The sequence below is a fragment of the Anabas testudineus genome, chromosome 4, assembly GCF_900324465.2.
Source record: "Anabas testudineus chromosome 4, fAnaTes1.2, whole genome shotgun sequence".
NCBI classification, from domain to species: Eukaryota; Metazoa; Chordata; class Actinopteri; order Anabantiformes; family Anabantidae; genus Anabas; species Anabas testudineus.
The window spans coordinates 13243542-13270315 of record NC_046613.1 but is presented as its reverse complement, the minus strand read 5'-3'; the positions used below and the strand labels follow the sequence as shown (position 1 = coordinate 13270315).

Here is a 26774-nt window from a genome sequence, read left to right as displayed (position 1 = left end):
CAGCGTATGGGCGTGGTAATCCTGTCGTGAATGTGCAGTGTAAGAGGGGCTATACTGAGACATGCACAGAGAATCATAAATGACCAATGCATATGAATTGGAACTTCAAAACTATTTATTAATGTTTATCTGTAAATACAAAACGGTGTACTGACACACTCACAAGAACCTTCAGTATGACTTACATAAAGATAACATTAAGAAAAGGAAAGGCAGAGCATCCTGACCAGATATTTCCATTGTTTCAAAGCATCTGTGTGTGCACGCACACAAACTATTGCCTATATAACCCAGGCTATATTAGGTTACTGATAGTTTTGCCTAAAAAAGAACAAGGCTTATTAGTTTTTCTTACCAAACCTCATGTACCCACACATACTACTTTGTGTACAGATCGTTGTGGTTTCCTATACACATAATAAAAGAAAGATACATACAGATAATTATTTATTCAGTTTGATTCTTGATCATCACCCATTTTGTTGACTTTTGTTTTGTTTTGAAGTTTTCTGTCACCACTACAACTGATCAAGATAATCACAGATTTCTTTCTCTGTGCCAAACATATGCACACAATCACACCCCTTCCACATATCTGCATACCTGCCTCAACATGTCTAGTTGTTCACTTACATAAACAGTAGCATTCACTCCCCATATTGAAGAAAAGGGGCCCCGTTTGGTTGGTAAGAAGGCTCTGATATTTATAACATCTTTGATTTTGCTGCTAAGAGTCATTAAAATGACCTTACTTCATGTTTTTGTGATGCTAACTTTAATAATTCTCTATTTAAGCAGTGTCAGTGTATAAAGTCATGCAGAATAGTATCTGCATTGTTATTGCCACAATTAGAGCAACTTTTTGCTTTGCTCACGGACATTTCAACATTTTTTTTCTTTTGTTTTTATCTATCAGTTAGGTCAAACTGTTGCATGTTTTAACCAGCAACATCCAACCTTCTCTGATCTCAGGCCTGTTGTCACTCTGCCCGGTCCAACCTTTTTTATATGTAAAGTTAGTTCTTTATCGACAGCTGTTCTAGCAATGAATACTAATACTAAGTCTCAGTGTAGGGTCAACAGGCGAGCATGAACTGAGTCTCGTACATGAACATACAGAGACCTGTTGACAAAATGAAACAGTGAGTCTGGCTTAATGAGAACGGTTTTGCTCCCTGCTTTGTCTATCTGTTCATTGATTTCCTTGTCTGCGTCTTCCTGTTTGCTGGCCAGCCCTGCCGGCCCATCTTGTTACCATGGAGATGAGTCCAGACATAGACTGTCTGCAGTAATTAGCTGCATGCTCCCAACAGGCATTTTCTTAGATTCCCCTCTAGTCATCATTTGTGCCTTGTCTTTTTATCTTAAAGCCACACTCTCTCCATCCTATCCTTTTAAGCTGTCATGACTTATTGTTTTCTCCTCTTGACCCTCTTCTGCCCATTTCCCTCCTGCCCCTATCCTGTACAGCTATAGTATCTAGCCCCCCGGTGACAAATCTTCTCCTCAAGAAAGCCACAGCCACTAGATCTCATTACACTCTGGATGGAGCTACAATCAATATGTCCCACTGCTGGCCCTCCTCAACAATTCCTTATTCTAATCTGCTCCAACACATCCGTTGTTACTGCCCTCTCCACTCACCCATCCTCATCCCTCCTTCCCAACCCTTCTTCTGTTACATCCCAAAGTTCACAGCCCTCCTCCCTCGTTACCCCCTCCTCCTTTTTCTCTCCCTGCTTCATACCACATCTTTAAGTCTGTCACACTGCCACCAGCCGCAGCAACTGCTGCTGGCTGCACTTTTTCTGACATGTAGACACAACCATGAAAAACACATGCACAAGCTGGGACCACGTGCACACAGACACTGCTGCAGTCAACACAGATTCTCTCTCCGTCTGCCTCACAGAATTGAAAAAAACAATTTTTTTTTTAATGTGGACCTTTCTGCACAAATATAAATGCATGCACACCCACTCACACACACACAGGGGGAGATGTCCAGCAGGCTTTATGACAGTGGGAAGGTGATGGAGAGAAGTAAACATCCATCTACAGAGTGAGACACTTTCATCACCCACCTTATGATTTTCCTTCAGATCACAACCACCAATAATCACTCACTTACACAGACACACAGTCTCTAGCCAGTGAAAAAGAACCAGTACCGTGTCGAGGCTGATATCAGGTCAAGTTGATGAATCTGTGTCACGCCTTAAGAGACACATGCACTAAACGATGTGGACCAGATTGGGAGACAATCAGTGTAAAAAACAAATCCAGTGGGGTTCCAGGCTGACTGAAAATTATATTTGTGAATTGTGATTTCTGCTCCTGCTGGATGATCACTCACATTAGAATTTCAGCCAAATCAAACTTAAGCCAGTAAACACGCTGGATGATGGCCATCAATGTTATACTGAGACTGGCTCAAGAAAATCACAGCTGAACACTGATGTTACAGTTGGCCTTAGACAAAAGCTCTGGCTGACCAAAACTCCACTGCAGAATTTATCCATGTCACAGAGTACACCAAATGCCTGAATAAATTGCATTACACTAAACACTATTTTATGCGTCTGCAGCATTCCAGCTCTATACAGACACAGCCACAGAGAGCTGCGGACAGTTATTTGACATCTTTAACTCCTAAGTGCAGTTTTATAGATTGTAGTTGTCCTTAGATAAATACCTGGCTTCATCTGGGTAATTGAATCAGTGGTGCTGAGTGGTGGCCCAGTCATGACTAAGGTGTTTTTAAGCCTTCCCTTTCTGCCTCAATGCCCCATTATCTCCTCATATTAGCCACTGAAAGAGAGAGAGAGAGAGCAAAAGGCAAAGAGAGAACTCAAACTGCTCTCTCTTCCCTTCTGTGCCCTCAGTTGACACAGAGAAAATGTTTATCAAAAGGCTGATTGTCACAGTTTCCAGCTCTTTCTCCTCTCTTCTTTCCTTACTCCATCTTTCTCCCTCCTCTCCTCCCGCCTCTGTCTCTGATTCTCTCCCTCTTTCCTTCCTCTCTTGTATTTCAGGGGCTTTGAGTTCAGCTAGCCCTTATGACCGGACCAGGAATTTAGCGTAACTGTGGACAACACACATTTTCTATCAAGATATTAACTCTGAGAGAAGAGTAAACCAGCATACTGACTTAACTGATTTGTAAACTAAGGATATTAGCTGGAAACAATTTTGTTTTTATTATTATTATTATTTTAAGTAATATTGAAGTCATGTTTCAAATTCAAATGCCAAAAATGTGGCACTTTCCTGCTACTACTGCTTTTCCTTGTTTTATATTATGACTGTGAATAAATTAGTTTATCAAATGAATAGTTGAAACCTAACAATTTTTGACATTGTTACCCTGATTGTTAGACCTGTGATTGACACCTTTCACTATTTGCAGACAAACTAAACATATAAGAAATAAATCACCAAATATAAAATATGCAATTCTAATTGGATTTTTTGGTTCAGCGACTAAATGAAAAGTAAACTTTAGTTTTTGGACTTTTTATGTACAAATAAACCTCTACATAGATAAGAGGGAGGCTAATAATACAGAGGCAGTAAAAGATGTAGCAAATATCAAACAAACATGCATGCACTGATAGCGGATATCAATCTTGTGCAGGTAAACAGAAACAGAGCAAAATAAAGGCAGGAGATACAAGGAGATGAACCCAAACAATCAACACCACAGACAAAAATAAACTAAGCCCTCTTGATTCTCAACATATTTTCATACAAAACACACATACGCTCCTGTATTTCTGCAGACTGGCCAGTTGCACTAAGCAACAGACACAGTGTGGGAGCCAGGTTGGGAAGGCTGCAGTGCAGATGCTAGTTGCCCTGTTTCATATTCACAGCATAGCACTAGGCAGCACTACGGTACACAGGCAGAGACACACAAATACACATATGCGCACAATCAGAAATGCATGCAGACTAATGGTAGCGTAGGGGGAAAAACAGTACAGTATAGCTTTTTGTTAAGATTCAGAACAAGTATTTCTTCCAAAAGCAGGAATACTCAGACATAATAAACTGATTTTGTACAGGAAAAAAGACAAATGCCAAAAAAAAAATTTGTAAAATAAAATCAATGAAATATCTAATTTTAATCCTCCAATTTAGTTTGATTCTCAATTACAGACATGGAGCTTTTCAAAATTTGGCCAGAAGTTATTTTAGGTAGTCTCATTAGTCTTTTCATTAGACAAAGTTAAATATTCCCATCCTGCCTGTCTCCTCACTCAATTCATGGTTTTTACATGGCCTCAGGAAGGCTATTTATTCTGGGAGGAAGGAGGGAAACTCTCCATCATTACTAAGCAGGCATGTCACACAAGGTCACATAAACACATGCCGTCATCTTATGTCCAAAACACACCAAAAATACAGTACACAGGTCACGTGTCTCAGACACGCACAAGGTTCTAGCATCATTCTTTTGTTTTAGGACAAGTGGTCCACCCTTCCTGCCCTTCAACCCCAAAACCAGACAACATCACCGTCACCCCTCCTGAATTAATCTGAAGTAATTCATCATTATCTGCTTGAATTATTCACTAATTTTCTTTTTTTTTCCAGCTGTGGACAGTAAGTAAATTGATTTACAACTAGATGTCAGGAACACAGTAGCTTTGATGAGTTGAAAAAGCTCCTAAACATTCACAGAAATAACTTGTATTTGGATTAAAAAGGTACATTTCCATGGTGGTCATAAAACCCCTGCCCAAAGAAAGAAACTCACATAAACTAGGAAATCCCAGCCCATCCCTCTAAAACTCAGTTTAAGCCCTCAGTTTGACCTTAGTAAGAGCCATCTTTCCATCAGCGAGAGAGCAACCAAAGAAAACAGCTTAGAACACCGGCCAGGGGTCTCCTGAGCCGGTGTGTAGAGACTGATGATGGAGAATGTTAGTCATAAGCAAAACACTGTAGTTGTTTCAGGCTCCAATGTGTCAAATGAATTCTAGGAAAGATTGGGACAACTATTGCTTCTGGTTGCTCTAGTTTTTATCCATCTATCTGATCATATCCCCAGTTCTTCTTCTCTTAGACTGGAAATTAAGTGAATGGAAAAGCTGAGGACTGGAACGAGCGCTGGGTTCTGGAGGTCTTAAGGAGAACAGGATCTAGAACTCCTTCACCCATTTTGCGAATATTCTAGACTTAATAAAAACAACATATTGCTAACATGACATTATAGATATACATTTCCTGCCATAATTATTTGAGATTTGTAAGTTAGTGTGATTTGAGGTGAAAAGTTATCTGAAAACCACACCCCAGTTTAAAATGAGCTAAAAAGGCTTCTCAGCTTTGTTATGGATAGCTCAGGGGCTGCAGACCAGAGCAGCAGACAGAAGTGGATGTCTCCAAGTTGACACCATTTTAAATCAAATTCTAATGCAAATCCATTTGACAGGCACATAATTCAATTAATCATCCCAACACAGCACATTAACAGCAGGAGGTAAATCTGCCAGTGTCTGTCCAACATCCTTAAAAAATTAAGTTAAATAAAACTATTCCGTGTGGAAGCCAAAAAAAAAAAAAGCACCTTTGTGTTTGGACTATGTAGGAATATTGTTTCATATAACACTCTTTCTTTAACAGGATTGATATGTCTGCTGGTTAGGGTGATGGCACATTGGCTCCCTGCCTTTCTACCCCTCTTACATGCATCTGTTGTAATGCTAATGCAGTGTGTGCAGCCCTAAAAAACCTCCCCTAATTAAAATCTTAATTCCTATAACTGCCAGACTAAAGAGATTTGCCATAAGGAAACACTATTAGCTGCCGAGCAGAGTGAAGGGATGTGCACGTGTTCCTGTGTGTTCATTCACATGACACTAATGAGGATTATTTAAAGGATGCATGGACTATTGCAAGTTACAGTAAACAACAGTAATGTAATGTTCACACGGGCACAAATTTTGTGTGTCCATGCAACAGAATCTATAGTGAGGTAAACAGGCCATAAACAGATGCTAGCACCACTCTGACCATCCAGGACACCGCGCCCTGACATGCCTACAGTAAGGATGGGGGGAGGGTCGGATGCAGTATGTGAAAATGTGCAATACGCAGCTGAATGCACTGACACAGACGCACAGCAGAAGTGAGCGATTGAAGAAGACGGGGCAGACAAAAGGGTGAAGATCAAGGGGAGGGAGTGCAGAAAGGAGCTGAAAGAGAGAGCCTTGGTGGGAGGGACAGGTCTGAGGATGACATATAGAGAACAGAGGGTGAAAGCACATGGCCACCACGAGGTTAAAAAAATAAATACAAATAACAGAAGCATATGGACTGAACTGTCCAAGATAAAGAGCTGCATGTTTCTGCCCTTCTATTCTTCACTCACTCACTCTGATCAGTTCACTTTGACAAACACCCCTCCCCCAGACTTGTTTTTCTCTTCTGGTACAGGAATTCATGGGGCGTCTCCTCAAAAACAAGACTGAATGGTGGACACATCATTTACCATTAGTGATAGCAATTAAGATTCAGTTAAATTTAAAAACATTTAAAATTAGTTTTCTTGTTGCCATGGATATAATATTCCTTTACTGTATATTTAAAATGTAAATTTTACCAGTTTATTGTAAAAACAATATAAATGTATTAAAATAATGCTGAAATTGATGTTCACTGATTCTTCCCAGGTTAAACTGGGAAGTTTTGAGTATTTGTTGAGTATTTCTGTGCTCTTACCCGAATTACAGACAAATATAACATTGGTGCTATTCTTTTAGATGACACTTCATGCATAGAAAATATTCAGCATAGGAACTTAAAAATGATATAAGAGTAATTTTATAGGTTCAAGACAACACTAGTGCCAAACTAGGTTTCGCACTTCTCTGCCTTTCACTGCATGTTTCTGTCTATGATGCTGCCAAGTGTGAGACTGTGAGTAAGAAAGAGGAGCTGCTTTTTCACTGTCATGCCCAGGAGAAGAAAAGAAAGAGCTTCTACACATGCAGCACACTTTGAAGACACAATGCCTCTCTTATTAAGAAGCTTTACATATTATATAGAAGATAGCTGAAAAACTGAGTCAACTCCTCTTTATTGTTCAGTGTTATCAAAGGTCTCTGTTGACTCCAATTACTAAAGGATAACATGCACTTGCACTTTCCAGATCTCAAGAAAATAAAATTTGCAGTTCTACTCAAAACATGTTTGCCTCTTGCAGACCAAACAACAGCATGTGTGGTGTACAAACCATTTCCAAGAATTCAGATATATCAGAAATACAAACCACATAATCTCTTCCGTTGGGACATAATGAGACTGCTGGTGCCTGCTTTACTAAACACTGACCTGTGTATAACAAAGTGTTGTGCTCAAAGACTGCTGTGCCGTTGGATGTTTTGTGGCTATAACTGATGTGATCCTCTACCCTGGTGTACATAGGCCATATTTGATTATAAAAAATGTAATAAGCAAACAAAAGAAAAAAAATAAATCAATATTTCTGGAGCTGGTTCCACCAGCCACAACAAATTTTGAAGAATTTGTCCTGGTGTTTGATATTAATGCCCATTATGTCTCTGGCAGGAGGCACTACAATAGATGAGGCACCGCTTTATTCTGAAAACATTTGCAAGCCATTATTGCTGCAGCTTTGGGCATAATGTGGACATTCAGGCAGGAAGTAGAGAGGAGCTGGGTCCTCAGCCAGACTCTGATACTTGCCAGGCATATGGCCTCCCCTTTTGGGACCTGACTGAAAACTAAGCCCCGGTTGAGGGATTTACACAGCGAGGTGACTGCTGGAGGAGAAGGGTCCAACCACAAAGGAGTACCTGTTTGTGTCATGTTGTTGAGTGTGTGTATGTGTACTGTATGTATGCACATACATAATACATGTACACCAGGGTGTAGGACAAAAGAATAAGCAACACAACACATACATTAGGAGGGGGAAAGGGGTATCAGGGGACTGAAGAGGCCCTGCTTATCCTTGGGGGTGCAGGTGTTGTCAACAAAGGCCCCTCTAGCAGGCAGGCAGCCTGGATGAGTGGGTGGGTGGCACACAAAAGAGAAAAGTCTTACTGAAACACAGCAGTCAGAGGTAAACAGGGAGAAAGACAAACTGACAGACACTACCCATCCCTCATGGCAAGCCTTACCTCAGTTGCTGCTTTTAATAAAACAGGGATGAAAACAATTTGAAAATAAATAAAAAAAATGTTCCCTAAAATCTACCACTGCAGTTTAAATCTCTTGATTTTCTGTCTCTCTAACAAACACTGGCTGGTGGTGAATGAAAATTCATTTCTGGATTCCCTTTGATAACAACAGTCTGTTGAGGCGCTGCGATGCTCATCAAAGGTACATTCAAAATCACACTAACAAAACAATGTGGGAGAAACCTGTTCACTGGAGAAGTGAAAGTGTGGATAAAGAATATATAAGAGGTCCACCACCCTGCTCATAACCACAGGTTTATGTGGCCCCAGTGGTACTTTACCTATTCTGCTTTACTGTATAGAAGCTACTTATTTATTAGAGATTTTATTGTGAAAGATGAATTTTGCCCTGCACCTTCTGTGTAGGGCTATGGTGTTATCTTTACCAGCACTGAAGGAAAACAAGGTCAATTTGGAACTTTAATGGTGGTGCTTTCGTGATACATCTTGACCATACGAACAGCAAGACACATTGTTACACATCCAGCAAATAATGATAGACAGTTAAAGAGTTTTATCTGCTGATGCTGCCAAAGCAAACAATCTGCCTCCAGCTCAGCTGGCTACCTTACGGCTGGTATTCTGAGAAACAATGCTGTTGTGCAGAAGTGTGTGTGAGTGAGGGAAAAAAAACCCAACCCTCACATGATGAGTAGGGAACACTTTGTGGAGTGGCAGCATTTACACAAACAATAACAGGTGGGTTCCTATATATCTCACGTGGTTAGTGATGAGTTTAATGAGAAATCCAGACGAGGCAGAAAGGCGAAACATGTTGATCTCCCCATTGTGCTGGAATCACTAAATAACAAACTAACTGCTCAATGAGTTTTTAAGTGTGCAGCAAAGCCATGTTTCTGTGGTCAGCTTCTAAATATGAGACTCTCTTCAACACCACAACACCACTGTATAACAGATGTGATTCTTGCCACAGAACACTGGACAGACAGAGGTAAACAGCTGTGTGCATGTGTGCGTGTGAAGAGAATCCCAGGCCATCTCTCTAAGACATACAACATAACATAGATTAAGTTTAAGCAGTTGGGGTAAGAATGGCAATAAGGAGACAGTAAATGGATATTGGTGATTGATGTTATCAGTGAATGTAGTTGACTCTCAGAATAAGAAGTGTTCACCAAGGGACCTGACAGTGCTGTGTAGAGAGCAAATATTATCATTCACAGATGAGGAAATTAAACTACTACTTTGTTTTAATTAGGTCAGTTGCATAGTGATCAAATTTTTGCACTAGTTTGTCATTAAGGAGAGTACAGTGAGTATTGGGCTTCTTAAATTAATCAACAATAGTGGAACTAGGAATGTACATTTCAAGCCTTTTTGTTTAGCAATTTGCAGTTTTATGAATAACCAATAATCAGCGTCAACATCAAGTCAGGACTGAAGAAACTGAAAATTGTTGACCATAACATACCTAATGTATTATCCTCACCTATGTTTAATATGTATATTGATCACATTGTTAGCAATGATTTTTTTCTTCATTAATTAATTATCATTGTGAGCTGAGTACATTTCTTTTATAAAGTCAACAAGAAAAGTTAAAATTAGCGCAGGATATGCAGGAACTGTAAGAGTCAAAAATGTATTTTATGGTATTTGTTACACTGGAGAGAAGACCTCATTTGCTCTAAGCTCTCAAGGGTGACAAAATTGTGTTTGGGAAAAGAAAAAAAAAAAAAAAAAAAAAGACCACAGCTTTAATTAAACCACTGCCAGCAATGTCAGCACAAAACCAAACAAACTTGGCCAATCAGCAGCTTGGGCTATGCAGCCATCCAATCAGCTAGCAGAGGCAAGGAGTGCCATGCATCACCACAGCTATTTTTCTGCAGTCCAGAAAAGCGCTATTGGCACATTTATCTCTGTCAGTGGCACACATGAGATGAGGAGACTGGAGCATCTGTCTCCATCTACACATACTGTCCACAGTATGGAGTTAGGGAGTGCCAGACAGTGCCTCCTACAGACATACATCCCCATCACAGAGAACAGGGAACTGTCATCCAAGCTGTTCTTTGCATCTCTCCATCACGGCTATCCACTCTCCAGAGGGGTCGCACATGTACAAGAAACCACACACACACACACACACACACACACACACACACACACACACACACACACACACACACAGAGCAAATCACTTTTGAAGTGGATTAAGAAAAACGTATGGAGCTGTTCAGAAGCTCATGCTGGACTTTCACTTCATTCAACCCTCCGCTCCTACACTTAAAAAGATGCATTTAATCACACAACCATCCAATAATTCAGCAAAATATTCAATTATATGCTAACTTTTACAGTTCTTTGGACAGAGGTGGAAATGATGTAGTTTGGACTGGATTCCGTCAAACAAATGAGCCAATTATTAAAAAAGAACACATCAGCAAAGTTTCATATTTTGAGAGACACACCAGGTCCACCAACTAATCACAGTTACATAACTGTGCAGGTTTTTAGCCACATGCAGGGCTTTTGCGCAGCTGGCTGTAGCCTTTTCTCCAAACCCCACAAATAGGCACTAAAATGACTGTACTCAACACCTAAATGACGAGCTCTCGACAAAAATGAAACATGATACGATTCATATAGAAGAATCATTGCAGAGCAAAAAGAAGCTAGCTTTTCCATCTCTATTTTCAACAACGCCAATCTGTCTAAAGTGATTCAACTGGTCATATTATAAGGAAATTTGTATCTTTGCATAGCATTAATAGAGGTTTGGAGCAAATATTAGCAGCACAATGTGTGATCCTATCCCTGCCACTGCTAACACATCCTTCTGTTATTGCTGATCTCTCTCTCACTTGGTTATGCCCTCCACTCTGTTAATGTTAACCTCTCCAGCAAGGGTCGCACTTCCCACCAACTCTGGCCTATCTCCATACACATGTCTACACAGGCTAGCTTGCTCCCTCCCTCCCTTCCTCATTCACTCGCAAACACACACAAATATTCACCTCTGTTCTTAGACTACTCTCCATCCACAAGCCCCTGCAACCAATTGGTTGAGTGGAATTGGTCAGAGGGGAGCCCCTCTACTTGCGCACTTGCCTAGATTGGTCAAGGCAGGCAGCTGGAAGAGAGATGGTGGGCGATAAGGGCAACATATACCAATATTCCTGCCGGAGACTTACATTTTATGTGGGTAACCAACAAAGCCATTTGTTATCAGATGCGTCAAAAACCTGCTTTTTAAGTTCCGTACTAATTTTCCAATTTCAATGCGGTTTACAAAAATCATATGTAAGACGTAAATCTAGGAAAGGACTCGCTTGGGAATGTTTTTTCCCCTCATTTCTTATTTTAAAAGCAGCCACACTTAGGGGAAACAGCAGTTCCAAAATGGTTGTTTGTATTCTGGGTTAGCTGGCTAGATTCCCGTGGATGCACTTGTGATGTCGTGTGTGGACTAATGTTCACTGCTCCTCCCTCGTGATTGATATGAATTGCACTGGGTCACATGCCTGCTGTCCACACACCAGAAATATTGTGGGTCTGCTTGATCTTATTAACCTAAATTCAAAGCTGTGGAGGTCAGATGTTTTTATGAAACACACAGGAAAACTAAAAGAGGAAAACCAGCAGCACATGACTGCAACATTCTTCATGAAAAAAATACTTCATGCCATTAAAACTGAATTTATGAATGATGAACCACACCTCAAACAAAAAAACAGCAAAGCATGGTTGGAAAACTCATATATGTCATGTATGTACAACAAACAGCAGAGTGCAGTATGTCCAGCTGACTAGCTGTGAGCAGAGCAGCAGAGCAGGACCATTTTTAGTTACAACAATGCCATCACAAGACCCAGAGAAACAGACACTGGAGAGAGGAGGCAACAGCCAAGGCATGCTAAATATTAGCTGGGTTGGACGTCACTCTCTGATGATACACACATAGACACATGAGTCTAAAGAGCCTAACTCACTAGCTCATAATCTATATTAAGGACAAGCTATGGGTCCTACCTGGTGTCATCTTCAATATGTTTGAGAAGGCACAAATAATAGAAGTGAACATATTAATTTCAGTTGAGCTTCCTCAAATTGTCAAGGTTTGATGGCCTATATGATATAAAACACACCAATTACTTTTTTTTATCTGCATTACATATTTTTTTACATACCAACTAACTTTAATCACACCCAACTATACCACTAGTTAATCAAAAGGCTGTGTCTACACAGAACCTGTTTTGTAGTCCCAAAGATCAGATGCCTGGATTTAAATCATCCCTGCTATGTATATGTTTGTCACTTTATATGCATTTTAAATTTACTTAGTCTTTAGATAAACCTTCTACTTTGTTTACAACACAAAGAGCTAAAGTATCCGCCTATGAACTTGACCAGAAACATTTCCTTAGCACACAGAAATTTTATTAGACTGATTATTCACTAGTTTCTTTGCTGTGTAGACTCCTACAGATACATGGCTTTTCTTCTGTTCTTACATTTATGTTTCTCAAACTGTTTCTTTAGTGATTCCACAACAACCACTGCTGGGGTAGACAGCAGTGGTACCTGTGCTGCAGCTATGGACAAAGATCAGCTATTGTAAAACTGACAGAAACAAATGACCTTAAGGTAAAGACTGTTTTGCCATGGAAGACTAATTAATAATAATTGATTTATATATATATTAACATAATTGATAAAAAGTGGTGTTGCCCTTTTGTTACATACTGTTTTACTACTGACAGAACTTACATGTCTCTAAGCAGTCACAAATAACAGGTGGAAAAATACTTCTTATATGAAAAAATCTGCACTTTTGCCAACTACACATGAACTGTGCATAAACATGTTATGACCAATCACAGGAGGAGTAACTCAAACATGCACCAATCACAGGCACACACACTGCCAAGACGGCCATCTTTAGTAACAGGAGCCAGGGCTGACAAGTTTGGTCTATCATTTTGAGGCCCAGAAATTCCTGCATGTCTGCATACCACAGCGTGCAAGGGAAAGGAAGAAAGGGGGAGAAGGAGAGAGAGAGAGAGCACAAAGCAGAGAAACAGAGGGACAAAGTGGAAAAAAAGGATAAGAGAGTCCAGAGGGAGGATCTTTCTCATAAGGTGGAGCAACAGAAGCAGAGAAGAGAAATGGAGAGAGAAAAAGAAAGAGACAGGCAAAATCATTTCTTCTTTTCGCTATACTGTTTTAAGCTGTGTCTGACGCCTCTTCCAGGCATTTCCACACATGACTAGACGACTAGACATCTCAACCATGTCGGTGAAATTATTAACTGCTTCATTTTTCATGAGGGCAGTGGGGCCATCAGAATCTAGTGAACAGAGGAAGAGATGGGGACAGGGGATGTACACGACCAGCATGACTGCAGTGTTGGCAAAAACACCATAACACACACACACACACACACACACACACACACACACCTGTCCATGTTACACACTGGCACTTTGTGTCCTTGTGAGCCCTACTAGAGTTCGTGTCTATGTGTACAAATGTGTAATGCTGTTCAATAAAGACACTGTGCAGGGCTTTTTTTTAACCTGTCACCACTCTAGCACAATTAACTGCATTAAGGCAACAAAATGATTATCATAGCATTTCTATATCTGTCTTGCAAATATATTACCTCTCAAGCTATCAGGAACAGAGCGGATGGCATAAGCACTCAAGGGGTTTATAGGCCTGATGTTTTTACAACATCAATTTTATACTACAGGATCCTTATGACATGATCAGGAGAGACAAGTGGAGAGGCAAAATAAAATGACTACAGTTATTTTAAACAGAAGCAGCAGTGAGGCAAGGCTTTTCGATCATTTGTTTCTTCAGCTGAAAAAACAAATGATGCTAAAGAGAAAAGCATACAGTAAATATTTAACTAAAGGAAGTAGCTTTTCATTTTTATGACCAGATATGAGCTACAGATTCAAATGCATCATTTTATGGAAGCATAACCTGTTATATGACAGCTACTGGTTCCAATATTCACACTCATCCTGTGATCTTGTACCTTTGTCCATTACTTAAGGCAGCATTTATATGTTCATATCCTGTGAAAAAGCACATGACACTTAAACATACATACTGTTGGTACTTAGACATACCTAGCTTTTTATCTTTCAAGTTATGTTCACTCATATGTTACCCTTGTTTTATGTCCGTGTAAACATCTCTTGGGAAAGTTTTTCCACCATGACTTCTACTAGTCCCCGAGTGCTGCTAAGTCTCAACACAAATGCCACAACATGCATTACAAGTCAAAGTCAAAGGAAAGTACCCGTTTTGAAAATTGGTACTATGCCAATCTGTGTTCTGATCCCAACAGTGTAGTGGTGACACAGTCACTGAGCCATTTAGGAAAACAGAGTGAGTCAGATGGAGCTGGCTTCTGTATTAACAAAATGCTTCATGACACCACTTCCTTATTAGATAAAGTACTGTTTCCTTATGAGAGCCCTTACTACTACATTGTGTGATAAAGCCTGCTTCCGGTGCTTTTATATTCTAAAGAGAATATAAAAACTAAAGCTCATCAAATCTTGATGACAGACTACTGAGCAGCTATAAGATTTTTTTTTTTTTTTTTAACAGTGAAGTTGATTCTTTTTCACAGGTGGCAAACAATTAAATCAAAACATTTACAGTTTAATATATATTATGCTAGACAAAGAGCAATGTTCATTATCACAGTTCATATTTACTGACAATTAAGCTTCCTTCCTTGATTTTGGGCAGGGTTAGACTCCCTGCAGGGCAATGTGTGTTTTTTCCCCCCTCCATTTCTTTGTTCACTGAGAGTAATGTTTCAAGGAAAAGTCAAGGACGTGACATTCAGTGAAGTGAATGAGCTGGATCTCAACAGAACTACGCGGAAATACTAAAAGCTGTTTGGAAGCAACCCCGAGGATGTGAAGGTCATTTGAGGATAAACAAGTTCAGCTGAGGAAAAGCAAGTTGGGATACACAAAGCACTGACCCAGGGCTTTCTTTAGCACAGATATTTTAAGCTGCAACTGTTTTGAACGTTTTATTTTGCTTGACCAAACCATTGTATAAAAGATCAAAACAGAAAGGAATAAATGACAAATCAAAGCACAATAATAATTTCCCAAGTCTAAGATGTCACATATGCACAAAGTCCACAACCCACACATCACCACTAATACCTTCTCAACCTGTGGGAAACACTGCTTTCCCAAGGAGGTTATGAAACAACAAAATTCTTGAGAATTTCAAATGTCCAAACAATCCACCCAACCCCTTCAGCTGAGGCGTTGTACCACCTCAACGCTATCCATGAAATTCCAAGAATTTGATGGAGCATAAGCATCACATATTCTAAATACTGTACACATAACTAGCTGTGGTTACAAGCTATAGTATGTTAATCCCCTCTGTCTGAGATCATGTATGCATGAACATACAGAGAGAGGTAAGGAGTGCCCTCACAGTGTGTGAGTGTGTATGTGTGTGTTTAGGGCTGATGTCAGTACTGGAAGCAGTCAGTCATTTGATCTGGGCAAACACCTGAAAACAATACGCTTCCCTCAACTAGAGGGAGGGTCGTGTTATTTTCCACCCTCACACACAAACACATCTCCTTACAGCTCACCTCGTAGTTTCATTTCTGACACACTGTGTTCACAACCTGGAGGTCTGTATGGGATGTAGGCTTAATGAAATAAACATTCGCAGCACTGTCAGAGCTTGGGATTTTTGTTATAGGGTTGCTGATCTAGAGTGCTAAAAAACGATTCATCAACTTTTTTCCCACTTTTCATTTTCTCTCACATGTAAATAATATTTCCCCCACCCTGCTTTGTTCCCCCTCCAGCCCCTCCCCAGGGCCCAGTTGTACAGCTCACAGTAGGAAGTGCTTTGGACAAAGGCAGGAAGTAATGAGGAAGTCCTTTCAAACAGCTCAGGCTGCAACAACCACTCGCCTGCCAACATGCTCTCCATCATAGCTCACACAATAATTCTCACAGAGAGAAACACACATGCACACAGGAAATCATACCATTCCTCTCATTAGGGAGGAATATCTGTCTCAATTTCTACATGCACCCCCCTCCCCCCAAAGAAGTAAAATATCTGTTTCAAAATATGCCAGATGAGTTGGGAGGCCAAATGTATAAGGAATCATCCTCTGATTCTTGTCACTACTAAAAAAAACACTGCGTGTTAAGAGTAGCGATGCATGTGCCCCCGCCTGTTGGTATCCTAACCCTAACCCTCCATACTATCCACAATATAGTCTACTTATACTTCTACTAATAGTCAATCCTGTTAGAATAGTGAGCAGCAGTGTCAGTGTTCCCCACTTAGCCTTGTGTGTATGTTAGTACTCATCCTGGCTCTGGGAGCAAGTGTGTATTTGCTGTTCATGTGTCTATCCGAGAGTGCACTCTCTCAGTTGAGTATAAGCATTTGCACTTTGTGTGTATGCGCGTGTGTGTGTAGCAGGATGTGGGAGTACAAGTCCATTGATGAGCTGGAGGAGAGAGGAGAGAGTTTTCCAGATCCCCTGGGGTGCTCGGCTAGCACTGCCTGCCTGCTATCGCTGCACAAATGGAGTGAGCATGCACATACATAACTGATGCCAGCTTATCAGAGTTAATTGGGATTTGTTAATAAAGATGCAAGCTGCCTGGAAGGGAAACTAAGGGTTTATATCCTTCTTTCCCTCTTTCAGTTTTTGTTGCTCCCTGTTCACTCGCAGTCCCTTATAAGATATTCATGGTAATTCAAACACCACTGAGTGACTGAGTGAGTGTGTGTGTGTTGATGTAAGCATCAAAGATCTTGCCCATGTCTACAGCAATAAATGAGAGAAAGTCAAGAACAAATCCACATCCCAGGCTCTCCCTTCAGTGTGAGTATTTCACCGTCGGTGTCATGTTAAGTGCAATTCACTTTACTTAGCGGGTGTAAATAAAAGGGAACTGGAAACAATTCAAATCCCATTATTCAAGTGTTTGCTTCCTATTTTTACCGGTCTGAATGAACAGAAAGAAGGAAGTTGTTTGCGTTAATAAATCATAGCAAATCTAATATCATCTGGTGAAATCACTACTCAGTGAAGCAAGTAACCGTGATTTAAAAATCTATACATTTCTACATCCTCTCAACACATTACTTTAGCTATATAAGTGTGAACTACTGTTGCATAAGTTCAGTATGTATTTAACAGTATCTTAAACTAGGTACTTTTTTATATGCTTCTAAAATGACGTGTTATACAAACCCACAATATATCACCATATCTGTTCAGTATGTTGTTGTGTAAACGTTACTTAGTTAACTGTAAAACAAGCTCCTACTTGTTAATTCCAATGAGGGAGAAGACGGCAACAGATTGTGTTTCTGGCTTCAAGTCCCCTCACTGGAAGAGCATCTAGGTCAAAGTTCAAGGGTCCCCAGGCCTCCAGACTGTGATTATTTGGTTACATTTCGCACCCATATTTAGACACAGTGAGACTATTGTGTCCTTAAGGTATTTACTGTCATTTCCCCTTGTCTTCATGTTATACCTCTCACAAGCGTTGACCACCAGTGGAGAAGCAAATTGCACATTAGAGTGTTAGTACACGTGTGACGTGAACAGGTGACTGGAAGCAAGAAAAAAAAAAAAAAATCTTCACCAGATGGAGGCTCGTGTGTTGAGAGCAATGACTCAAAATGCTGTTTCTTCACAGATCGGGAGCAGAAATTAATTAAGCATTTTATTGAATAATACTAACTAGCTAATAGGAGTTCCCATTGAATACATTATCAATTGAGAAATGTTTTAAAAAAAATATATATATATATATATATATATATATATATATATATATATGCTCAGCCCTTCATCACACAAATACCTTTAAATAATATGGTAATTTTCTTTTGGATTAACATGTCACTCACATTATACATTATACTTTTATATCCAAACTTGATCGTTGGACTCACACAAACAACATTTACACAAAGTGTAGCACTGCTGCACTCAGTTAGGCTGTCCCTTTGTGTTCACGCTCTTGTGTTCCTTGTGTCACCGAGCACTAAATGACTAATTTAGAACAGCAGCTTTGCCGAAACTCTTTCATTGAACTCTCATTAAAAACAACTGTTGAAACATAACCAAAGACAGACTGAAGAGAAGAAGAGATTGAAGTCTGGAGGCAGCCTGAGTGGAGTCACTTTTACACCCCAATTAAGAGGCTGGATGAGTTAAGTGTTTTTGTTTGGTTGTGGGTTCAGGCCAACAGCACGCTTCGCTGAGCGTCTCCATCCTTAATACTGTCATTTTCTTTCTCTCTTTAGCCTCTTCTAGCTTGGCCACTTGCCACTCTGGCAAAAGTGTATGCGTGTGGTTTGAGTGCGAGTCTGTGTGTGTACCTGGGAGCCACACTTGAAAATGTCCCACCATGTTTGTTTTTACTCTGTTTATTTTTGCTTTGCCTAACCCCTTCTCTTCCCCTCCTGGCCTCCTCATCTGGCCTTCATCTTATTCACACTGACTGTCCAACTTCATTTGATAGCATGAGAAATAAAACAGTAATGAAAATGACACAGAGGATAATTTGCATTACCCAGGCAACCAGAAATAGCAGTGGAGACAACAGCATGAGTATTTTGTTTATAATAAGGTACGATACAAACGTATTTATCTCACCACAATGACACCTCTCAACAGATGGGATATAAGAGGCACCAGGTGAACATGAGGTGTTGGAAGGAGAAGAAATGGGCAAGTGTAAAGATCTGAGTGACTGTGATGGCTAGATGACTGAGAAACTTGGTGTTCCCAGCATGCAGTGGTCAGTACCTACCAAAGGCGGTTCAAGAAAGGACAACTGTTGAACCAGCAACAGGCTCGCTGATATGTGTAGCAGCCCACAAAAGAGCTACATAAAGATGAAAATATTAACGCTGGTCTTGATAAGCAAGTACAGTACATCTCAGATTGCTGCGTATGGAGCTGCATAATCGCAGCCCAGTCGGAGTACCCATGCTGACCACTGTTCACAGCCTACAATGGGCACAAAAGCGTCAAAACTGCACCACATAGAAATTGAAGAAGGTGGTCAGGTGTAATCACCTCATGATCATGGTAATTAAATGTATTTGTTTTTAACTCTTTCATATGACATGCCATCTACCAGTTTTGTCACCCTTTTACAGACTGCTGTTAACACAGCTCACAGGGACTCACACCTATAACTGTACTTCCCTGGAAATAAAGCTCCAGTTCCTGAGAATTCCAAAGACTTGTCAACGTTATATACTGTAAACATTATCAAGTTTTATTTTTAAGCTCTTCTCACGCTCACTATGTTGGTACAAAGCTGGGCAGTTAGTGTAATGTTTTTTAAACATCCGTGTCACAAAGTCATGCCAGATGATATGTTTGATGATACCCGTTTATATCGACCAGCATCAGAGGTCTAGCCTTGTGACTCTGACTGAAAGAGTACGTGTAATAGAGAGGGCATTTTCCCCTCTGTGGCTTCTGACACTGGGGGGTGAGGCTGTGACGGTGTTTGTGCCCGAAAACAATCTGCAGCCAACAATAAAGCATGTAGGCAAAATGAACTTTGACCTGAAAAGATCTGTCCCCCTCTTGCTTGTGTGTCTGTGTGTTTTTGTGTGCGCGAGTTGTGCAAGCTCAGTGCTGGCTGGTGTCTGTGAGCCTGAACAGAGTGTGCCAGGCCTGAGCAACAGACAGAGTCTTATCTAAACAGGAGATTGTTTGCTCTCATTCCCTCATTCTCTCATCTGTGAACATTACACTTACTTCCTTTCTATCTGTCCTTTCTTTTTACCTCTCATTTGAAAATCCGGTCTTGTGTGCTTACTTTCCATCTAACAATCTGTCTTAGTATGTGTCTAAATTTTCATCTGTAAATACAGCATTGCATTAAAACCTATTCCATGTCCCACCAACTTCACAACATCACACTTATGTTAAAAGAAACCTGGAGCATTTCTGTTAACACCGAAATATTCTTCATGACGTTACCCTACTGACCTCGTTTTTTTCAAAGAATGTTTTTCCAATGAAAGTAAATTTTTTGCTATTTTACTCATGCTGGAGGCATCTTGTACAAACTTGTCAGTGTGCAGGTGATATCAATGCTTGTATCATTCTGTATCTTTTATAGCAGGTGCCAGTAAACCTCAATTGATTTCAGACCTGACAAACCTGCCCTGTCTCCTCTAGAAGTGTGTTTGTAGCTCAGTTCATTATTTGTCACTGATAGTTCAACATCAGTAACCAACATTTTTCATACTCCTTATAATCCTTGACCGAGAAACATAATTTTCACTTTATACTTTCCATAGACAGAAACAAGCATGTGCAGAACCAGCTTCCCAGGTGTTCTTGGTGTACTCATTGGGAATTAATTCATTGGAAATTTCAGATGTCCTGCACCATTACACAGTCTGATCATAAATATATGTAAATATACAGTACTCACGTGCACAAAATACATAAGCCCACCAGACGCGCTTACAAAACAGAGAAAACAGCACTGTGCATCGACGGTCAGATCTCAGACACTCTCCAGGCTGTCTAGATTGCCAACAAGTTACTTAAGGGCCATACACATTTAAACATGACAATTCTTGGTGCACATACACACGCACACATGTGCACAGAGTGGTTTTCCTCCTTGTAAGGAGCATGTGTAAGATCAGAGGAACGCAGGTTCTCCTTTGGCAACTGGAACCCTGTAAAAACACAACAAAAACAATCCCACAGTTTCCACTCACATAAACTTTAATGTCCCATCTAATGTTGCTCCGCCCTGCACCCACATCTGCATTTGCAAATGCACACGTTTTGTGTGCATCCAAGTTTGTAAACAGTGAGTTTTCATTCATGAAAGGTCTAATTAAAGATCCTATAGTTTCCTCACACCACCACCTAGCACATGTTCTCATGTGCAGCAACGCAAAAGCACCCAAGGGAAACCACGCATTGCCAACACACGACCTGCGGTGCTGTAGAGTTTCATGGATACATTGTTAGACCTGAATAATATTAAGCTGCATAATCAATTTCCATTAAAAAGACTTAAATATCACCACCATTGTAATTGCTGCTATTTGGAGCATTTTCTATACTATATATTATTCTTATCTCTTATAGCCAGATTTAATAAAAACTATCCTGCCAGAGAGAGTTTGGCTGCTGAAGTCTAAAAACATGTCTACAGTGGCTCTCACCCTCAGAAAACATAGTCTTTGGCATGCTCTACCCTCCCGTTTATAAGTCAGTATTGATTTCATAATGGGTCCACTATTAATGCATATTAAAAAAATAAAATGGTAAAAAAAATAATAATAAAAAAAAAGAAAAAAAGAGAGAGAGTGAGTAGCAGTGAGCGACTGCAGTTTTATAACACCTGGAGTCCTGGACAACATAACCTACCCTAAGTAGCATTGGTCCTTCTTGTAATGGTGAAAATGTGTTTTATCCTAACAATTAGAACAAATTCAATCTGTATTGCTAAGGCAAAATGTATGCATGTGTAGAGATGGGAGATTTAGACATTTCCTGTGTTCCTTTCCTCAAAGTCAGACCTGCCATAAAATCAAGGAGCCAACACTGTATGCGGGCTGCAATAGTCGATGTTCATGTATAAACATGGCAGAGATTGTTATGCTTTGAACACAGAGACAGAGTCAGACACAGACAGAAGAGAAAAAACAACACAAGCTATAATCGCTTTCAGAAAATAATAAGCATTCTCTCTGTGTGTCTTACAATAGAAGCCATTCTCTGTGTTTATGGTAGGAGAGGAAAGACTGACTGGCCGACACACTGGCAGCTGGCTGCAGCACCAAGCAAACCCACAGGTTTTTTTTTTTTTATTTAACTAAAAAGAAGAAAAATCTGTACAGTTTGTGACAAACATGCGTACTATATTGTTTATCTCTATCCGTCGACGCTCTCGCTATAACCTCATTCTTTCAGTGCATTTTCTTCCCATAATGTCTACCTGTGAGTATGCAGTTCCCTGACTCAACAATGCAGTTTAGTCATTTCACACAACAAGCAGATTCCGAGCCTATAATTACAGATCACTTGCCCACAACGCTCCAGTCAATGAATGCTAATCAGAGGGCGTGGCGTGGACATGACCCCTAGCTGCTGATATTAGGATCAGCTCTCCACTTCATAGGAATCATTATGTAAAATATTTTGAGTAAAAACAACACTCGCGTCAACTAATTTCTGGGAGTGAAAACATCTCTGGCGCATATTCTCACAAATGACTTTCCATTCACCAGTTGTTAGCAAATTATTCATGACATACATTGAAGAGATGAAAACTAATGGCAGACCAAAGTAGGCCTTTGTACAGCGATGAGCAGCTTGTATCATTCCTCAAATATCTAAAAACAAACCAGAAAACCATGTTGTATAAATTCAATCTATTTCTAAAAAATATTTTAAAGATTTGAGGTTTGATTGGTGCTCTTCTAAATGTGTCTTCCTAAGCTCTCTTCTTGTGTTATAATTTAATGGAGCACATTAGGGCTACCTTACTATTTACATAACAGTGGATAGAAAAGCACATATTTTCATTTCAAAATTTGTGCTAAATTTGGACGTAAACTCAGTTATGTGTACACCAGTCAGCCACCTGGTGGTCTTAATGTTGTAGTGGACAGTGGACAGTGGTCAGCAGGGCTCTCTAACCAGTCTGCAACAATGCAGCTTCATAAGCAGCAAGTTGGGATGTACTGTAAATTCTTCCAATGCTGGGCTGTGCCTCCCACAACATTGTGGCTGATTGTTGTATGTCTCAATAGAGACAGCTTAATGGATTCTGGTAAGGTGCTGTACCGTCTGCACACAAGACCAATTAAATATAAAGATATTTCCACTGCTCTATGAATAAAGGTATGCCTTTTTTAAAACTTGGTGTTTTAAACACCAAGCAACAGTTTTCCAATTGTTGTGAAGGGATGTGTGGGGAAAAAGAACAAAATACTCCGCTGTTAAAGACACAACACACAAACACACTTACTTCTCTGGCAGTGCCTCTGTGACCAGCAGCGTCCCCTGAAGTGTCCATTGATGGTGTTCTGAATGCAGATAGTCTGACCATGGGCTGTGCCGGGACACACATCTCCACACTCTCTCTCATTCTTATTGGCTACGATGAAGTTGTCCTCTACCGAGTCAAGGATCTTGGACCAATCCAGAGTAGCCAGGTAACACAGGTCCGGATTCTTCTCTATCCTCACAGCACCCCTGGTGATATTCATCAGACTGTGGAGGCCAACCTCCTTCAGCTGCAGCATCTCATAAATCACAAGAGCATAGTTGAAGAAGAGGTTGTTGCCACGGATCACAGTCAGGTTGGGGAAAAGATCGCTGAGAGTCTCAAGGCCATAAACCCTGAACAACAGCACGTAGTCGGTCACAACGCGCAACTTTGGGTAGCTAAGACCTGCAAAGTCCTCAGTCTTGGTCTTAAACATGAGCAGAATCTTCAGGTGGCCCTCTATGATGGTGCAGTTCTCCAAAGACTGGAGATTGGTCACATTGTTCCGGATGTCCTTGCTCTGACAGACTGAAAAAACAAAGTGAAATAGATGTGAATAACAAGAAAACACAATAATAAGTTTTTTTTTTATATAGTTCCTCCAAGAATTTCATTTATGTTTACTATGGTTATATGACCTTCCTCCTATAACTTCTTTTCATTCACATTTAACTGGTGAAAGGAAGCCATCAACCCTTCATAAAGATTGTTTTTATCAAAATTCATTTAGAGAAGAGACATTTTAGTATGTGATGCTCCTCACTTGCGATGTGTTTTACAGAGACATGTTTCTAACAGAGCTGCAACTAACGATTATCTTCATTATCATTTAACCAGCCTGGTATTCCTCAAATAATGGTAAATCAGTTAGTCTATAAAATGACCCAAATTTGTATATATATAAAAAAAAATGTCCATCTCAATTTTCCAAAGCCAAAGGTGATGCAATTAAACTGCAAGGTTTAGCCAAGATATAGTGTAGAATATAAAATTTTCATCTTATCATTTCAAGATAACAAAACGTACAAAATACAAACATTTAAGAAACTGTAATTAGGGTTTCATAATGTCTCCTTGTTTTCTGAATTAAGCCATGAAACCGACAGTGATTTTTATTAGGTAGAGCAGAGCCATTCATGAAGCAGCCCCACAATCAAGTCCCTTCTATAGTCTGAGTGACCGCAAGCGCTCTTTCCATCTCTCAGATACACACACACACACACACACAGACACCAAGGGGTTAAGCAAAATGCTTATCCACACTCATTCATACTCTTTGGCTGCTGCACACTGGCACACACAAGCCCACATCTGGACCATCAAATGCACACGCACACACACGCAGACACACAGGGCAAAGAATTCATTAGGGTACAGTTACTTAAGGAGATTCATATAGAGAAACAGCATGCTGCTGCTGCTGCGACCTGCTTCAATAAGATGCAAGATGCATGCCACAACAGGAACTCTGTCAGGATGAGTAAATAATTACTAACACATACTGAAACTGTTTGTATAAGGGCTTAAAAATACTAGTCTCTCAAACACTGCCCAGATTCATCACCATTTCTTCTTTCTTAAGTTTCTCTTTCTTTAAAAATAACATACATCCCAATTGTATGTTGCTATCATACAAGTGGAATGTTTTTCTACCTGACTGCTCAAAAAAATTAATAGGTCTCTTAGTTAGCACCTAACAATTGTCAACTTATGTAAAAAGACTCATGACAGGATTTACTGCTTGACACAGTGATGCAACAATGCTGTTTGAACATTGTTACAGGACTACAGTTATGCGTATATTCATTCAGTGAACATACTGACTGAACACACTAGTAGTAGTGAGACATAAAATGCGCATTTGTTCACTTAACTAAACAGGCTGCCATTATTGTCTAAAATAGATGGTAATAGACATTAATAATAATGCCAAACTCACTTCAAGAAACAAACATTATGCTCCTTTTTTTTTTTTTTTAATCTGAAAGAAAACATTAACGTTTTGTGCCAGATAGTTTCTTTTTAGAACGAACCTTTACAAATATCACTGTCAGTAACAAATAAAAACAATGGCAATTTGTATAGGTATAAACATACACTACTTTCAAAAGTTTAGGCTCACTTAGAAATGTAACACAAAAGTGCAAAAGTTTTTTTCTAAATTATTAAAAGCCTTTTAAATTGATAATCTTGCTTTAATAAACACAACCTGCAACAGGAGCACAGGACAACTGTTTGCTGATAATGGAACAGCCATTTCCTATGTGTGAGTTACAATTTTAAAAGATAAACAGTTCGTTTCACTTGAAAATGACAATCATAGGGCAAATATATGAAATACTGAAAAGTGCCAAGAGATTGTATATGTAGGATAAAATTAGCCTCTTATCAGAAATGATCTCAAGGTCTCAATACTCTGCTGCTCTGAAATCGATAATTCAGACACACACCTGCTAATCGCACTGTGCGTCTTTCATGGAGCTTAATCTTGTGAACCCCAATTGCTTGCCAGCTTTGGCTGTTTTCTCCATTTATTACTCTCTTTCCAACACTTTGCACAAACAAAAAAATAACTTACAGAAAACTCTCAAGACAGAAAAAAGACAAATTGAAAGTCAAATATCCATATCCAAATGTGTTCTTGTTTTTCAAAGTGGCCGACCATTGACAAGAAGGGAACATCAAGACGTAAATCAAAAGGTCTGGTTGCAAAACATCCCTCCTAGCCGCAAAGCAAAAGTTATTCAGAAAAAAAAACAAGATTTCAGAAACTGAATGAAACGGTACCAGCATATGTACACACTTAAACTTCACACACTGTCAATTACCTTGACATTTTAACAATAGCAATACTCTGTAAATCTCTTTTTACACAGCTTGAGTTTTCTAACAAACCAGCAAAATATATTGTAACTTGCGAATTACAAAGCTTATACCAAATATATTCCCACTTGACTTTTGACCACTGCCAAACAGGTCAGACACAGTTGTCAGAACCCACGAAATAATTCACTGTTCAACTGTAAATACTTCCACTAAGCTGACAATGTGAGAGCATTACAATAAACAGTGTACTTGGAAACATTTGTAAAAACTTAGAAAACAATCTGAAAACACTAGTTAAGATAAAAATGTGTACACTGTTTAAATATATCCAAATTAGTGGGAACAAAACTGCTCAGTTTTGCACACGTCTTCTTGCAGCCAAAAACCACTGATGAAATAGGACAATAAATCCATTTCAGCTGTTAGGCATCTCATCAGATAATAATGCAGAGTTTGAAACAACAACAACATCATCAACTCATTCAAATTATCTAGTCAGCTCGCCTTGGCCGCACCTTTTTCATTAGACATATACTGTAAAGAAATCCAAAACACAAAGACACACTACTACAACAGCAGTTGGTGTTATTCTCTGTGATAACAGCAACCTTACACCTCGTGCCCCTCCTGCTTTATCTCCTGGACACATCAAACAGGCCTACAGGCCACCCACTTG

The 26774-nt window shown here is 39.7% G+C and overlaps 1 protein-coding gene across 1 annotated transcript in view; it reads right to left on the bottom strand.

Moving 5' to 3' along the window:
* insrb (insulin receptor b) overlaps nt 1-26774 on the bottom strand; it is a 68490-nt gene that overhangs the window by 26697 nt on the left and 15019 nt on the right. The window contains exon 2 of the mRNA XM_026343071.1: nt 23252-23800. Within this exon, the coding sequence (XP_026198856.1) occupies nt 23252-23800 (549 nt within the window). The remainder of the gene's footprint in view (nt 1-23251; nt 23801-26774) is intronic.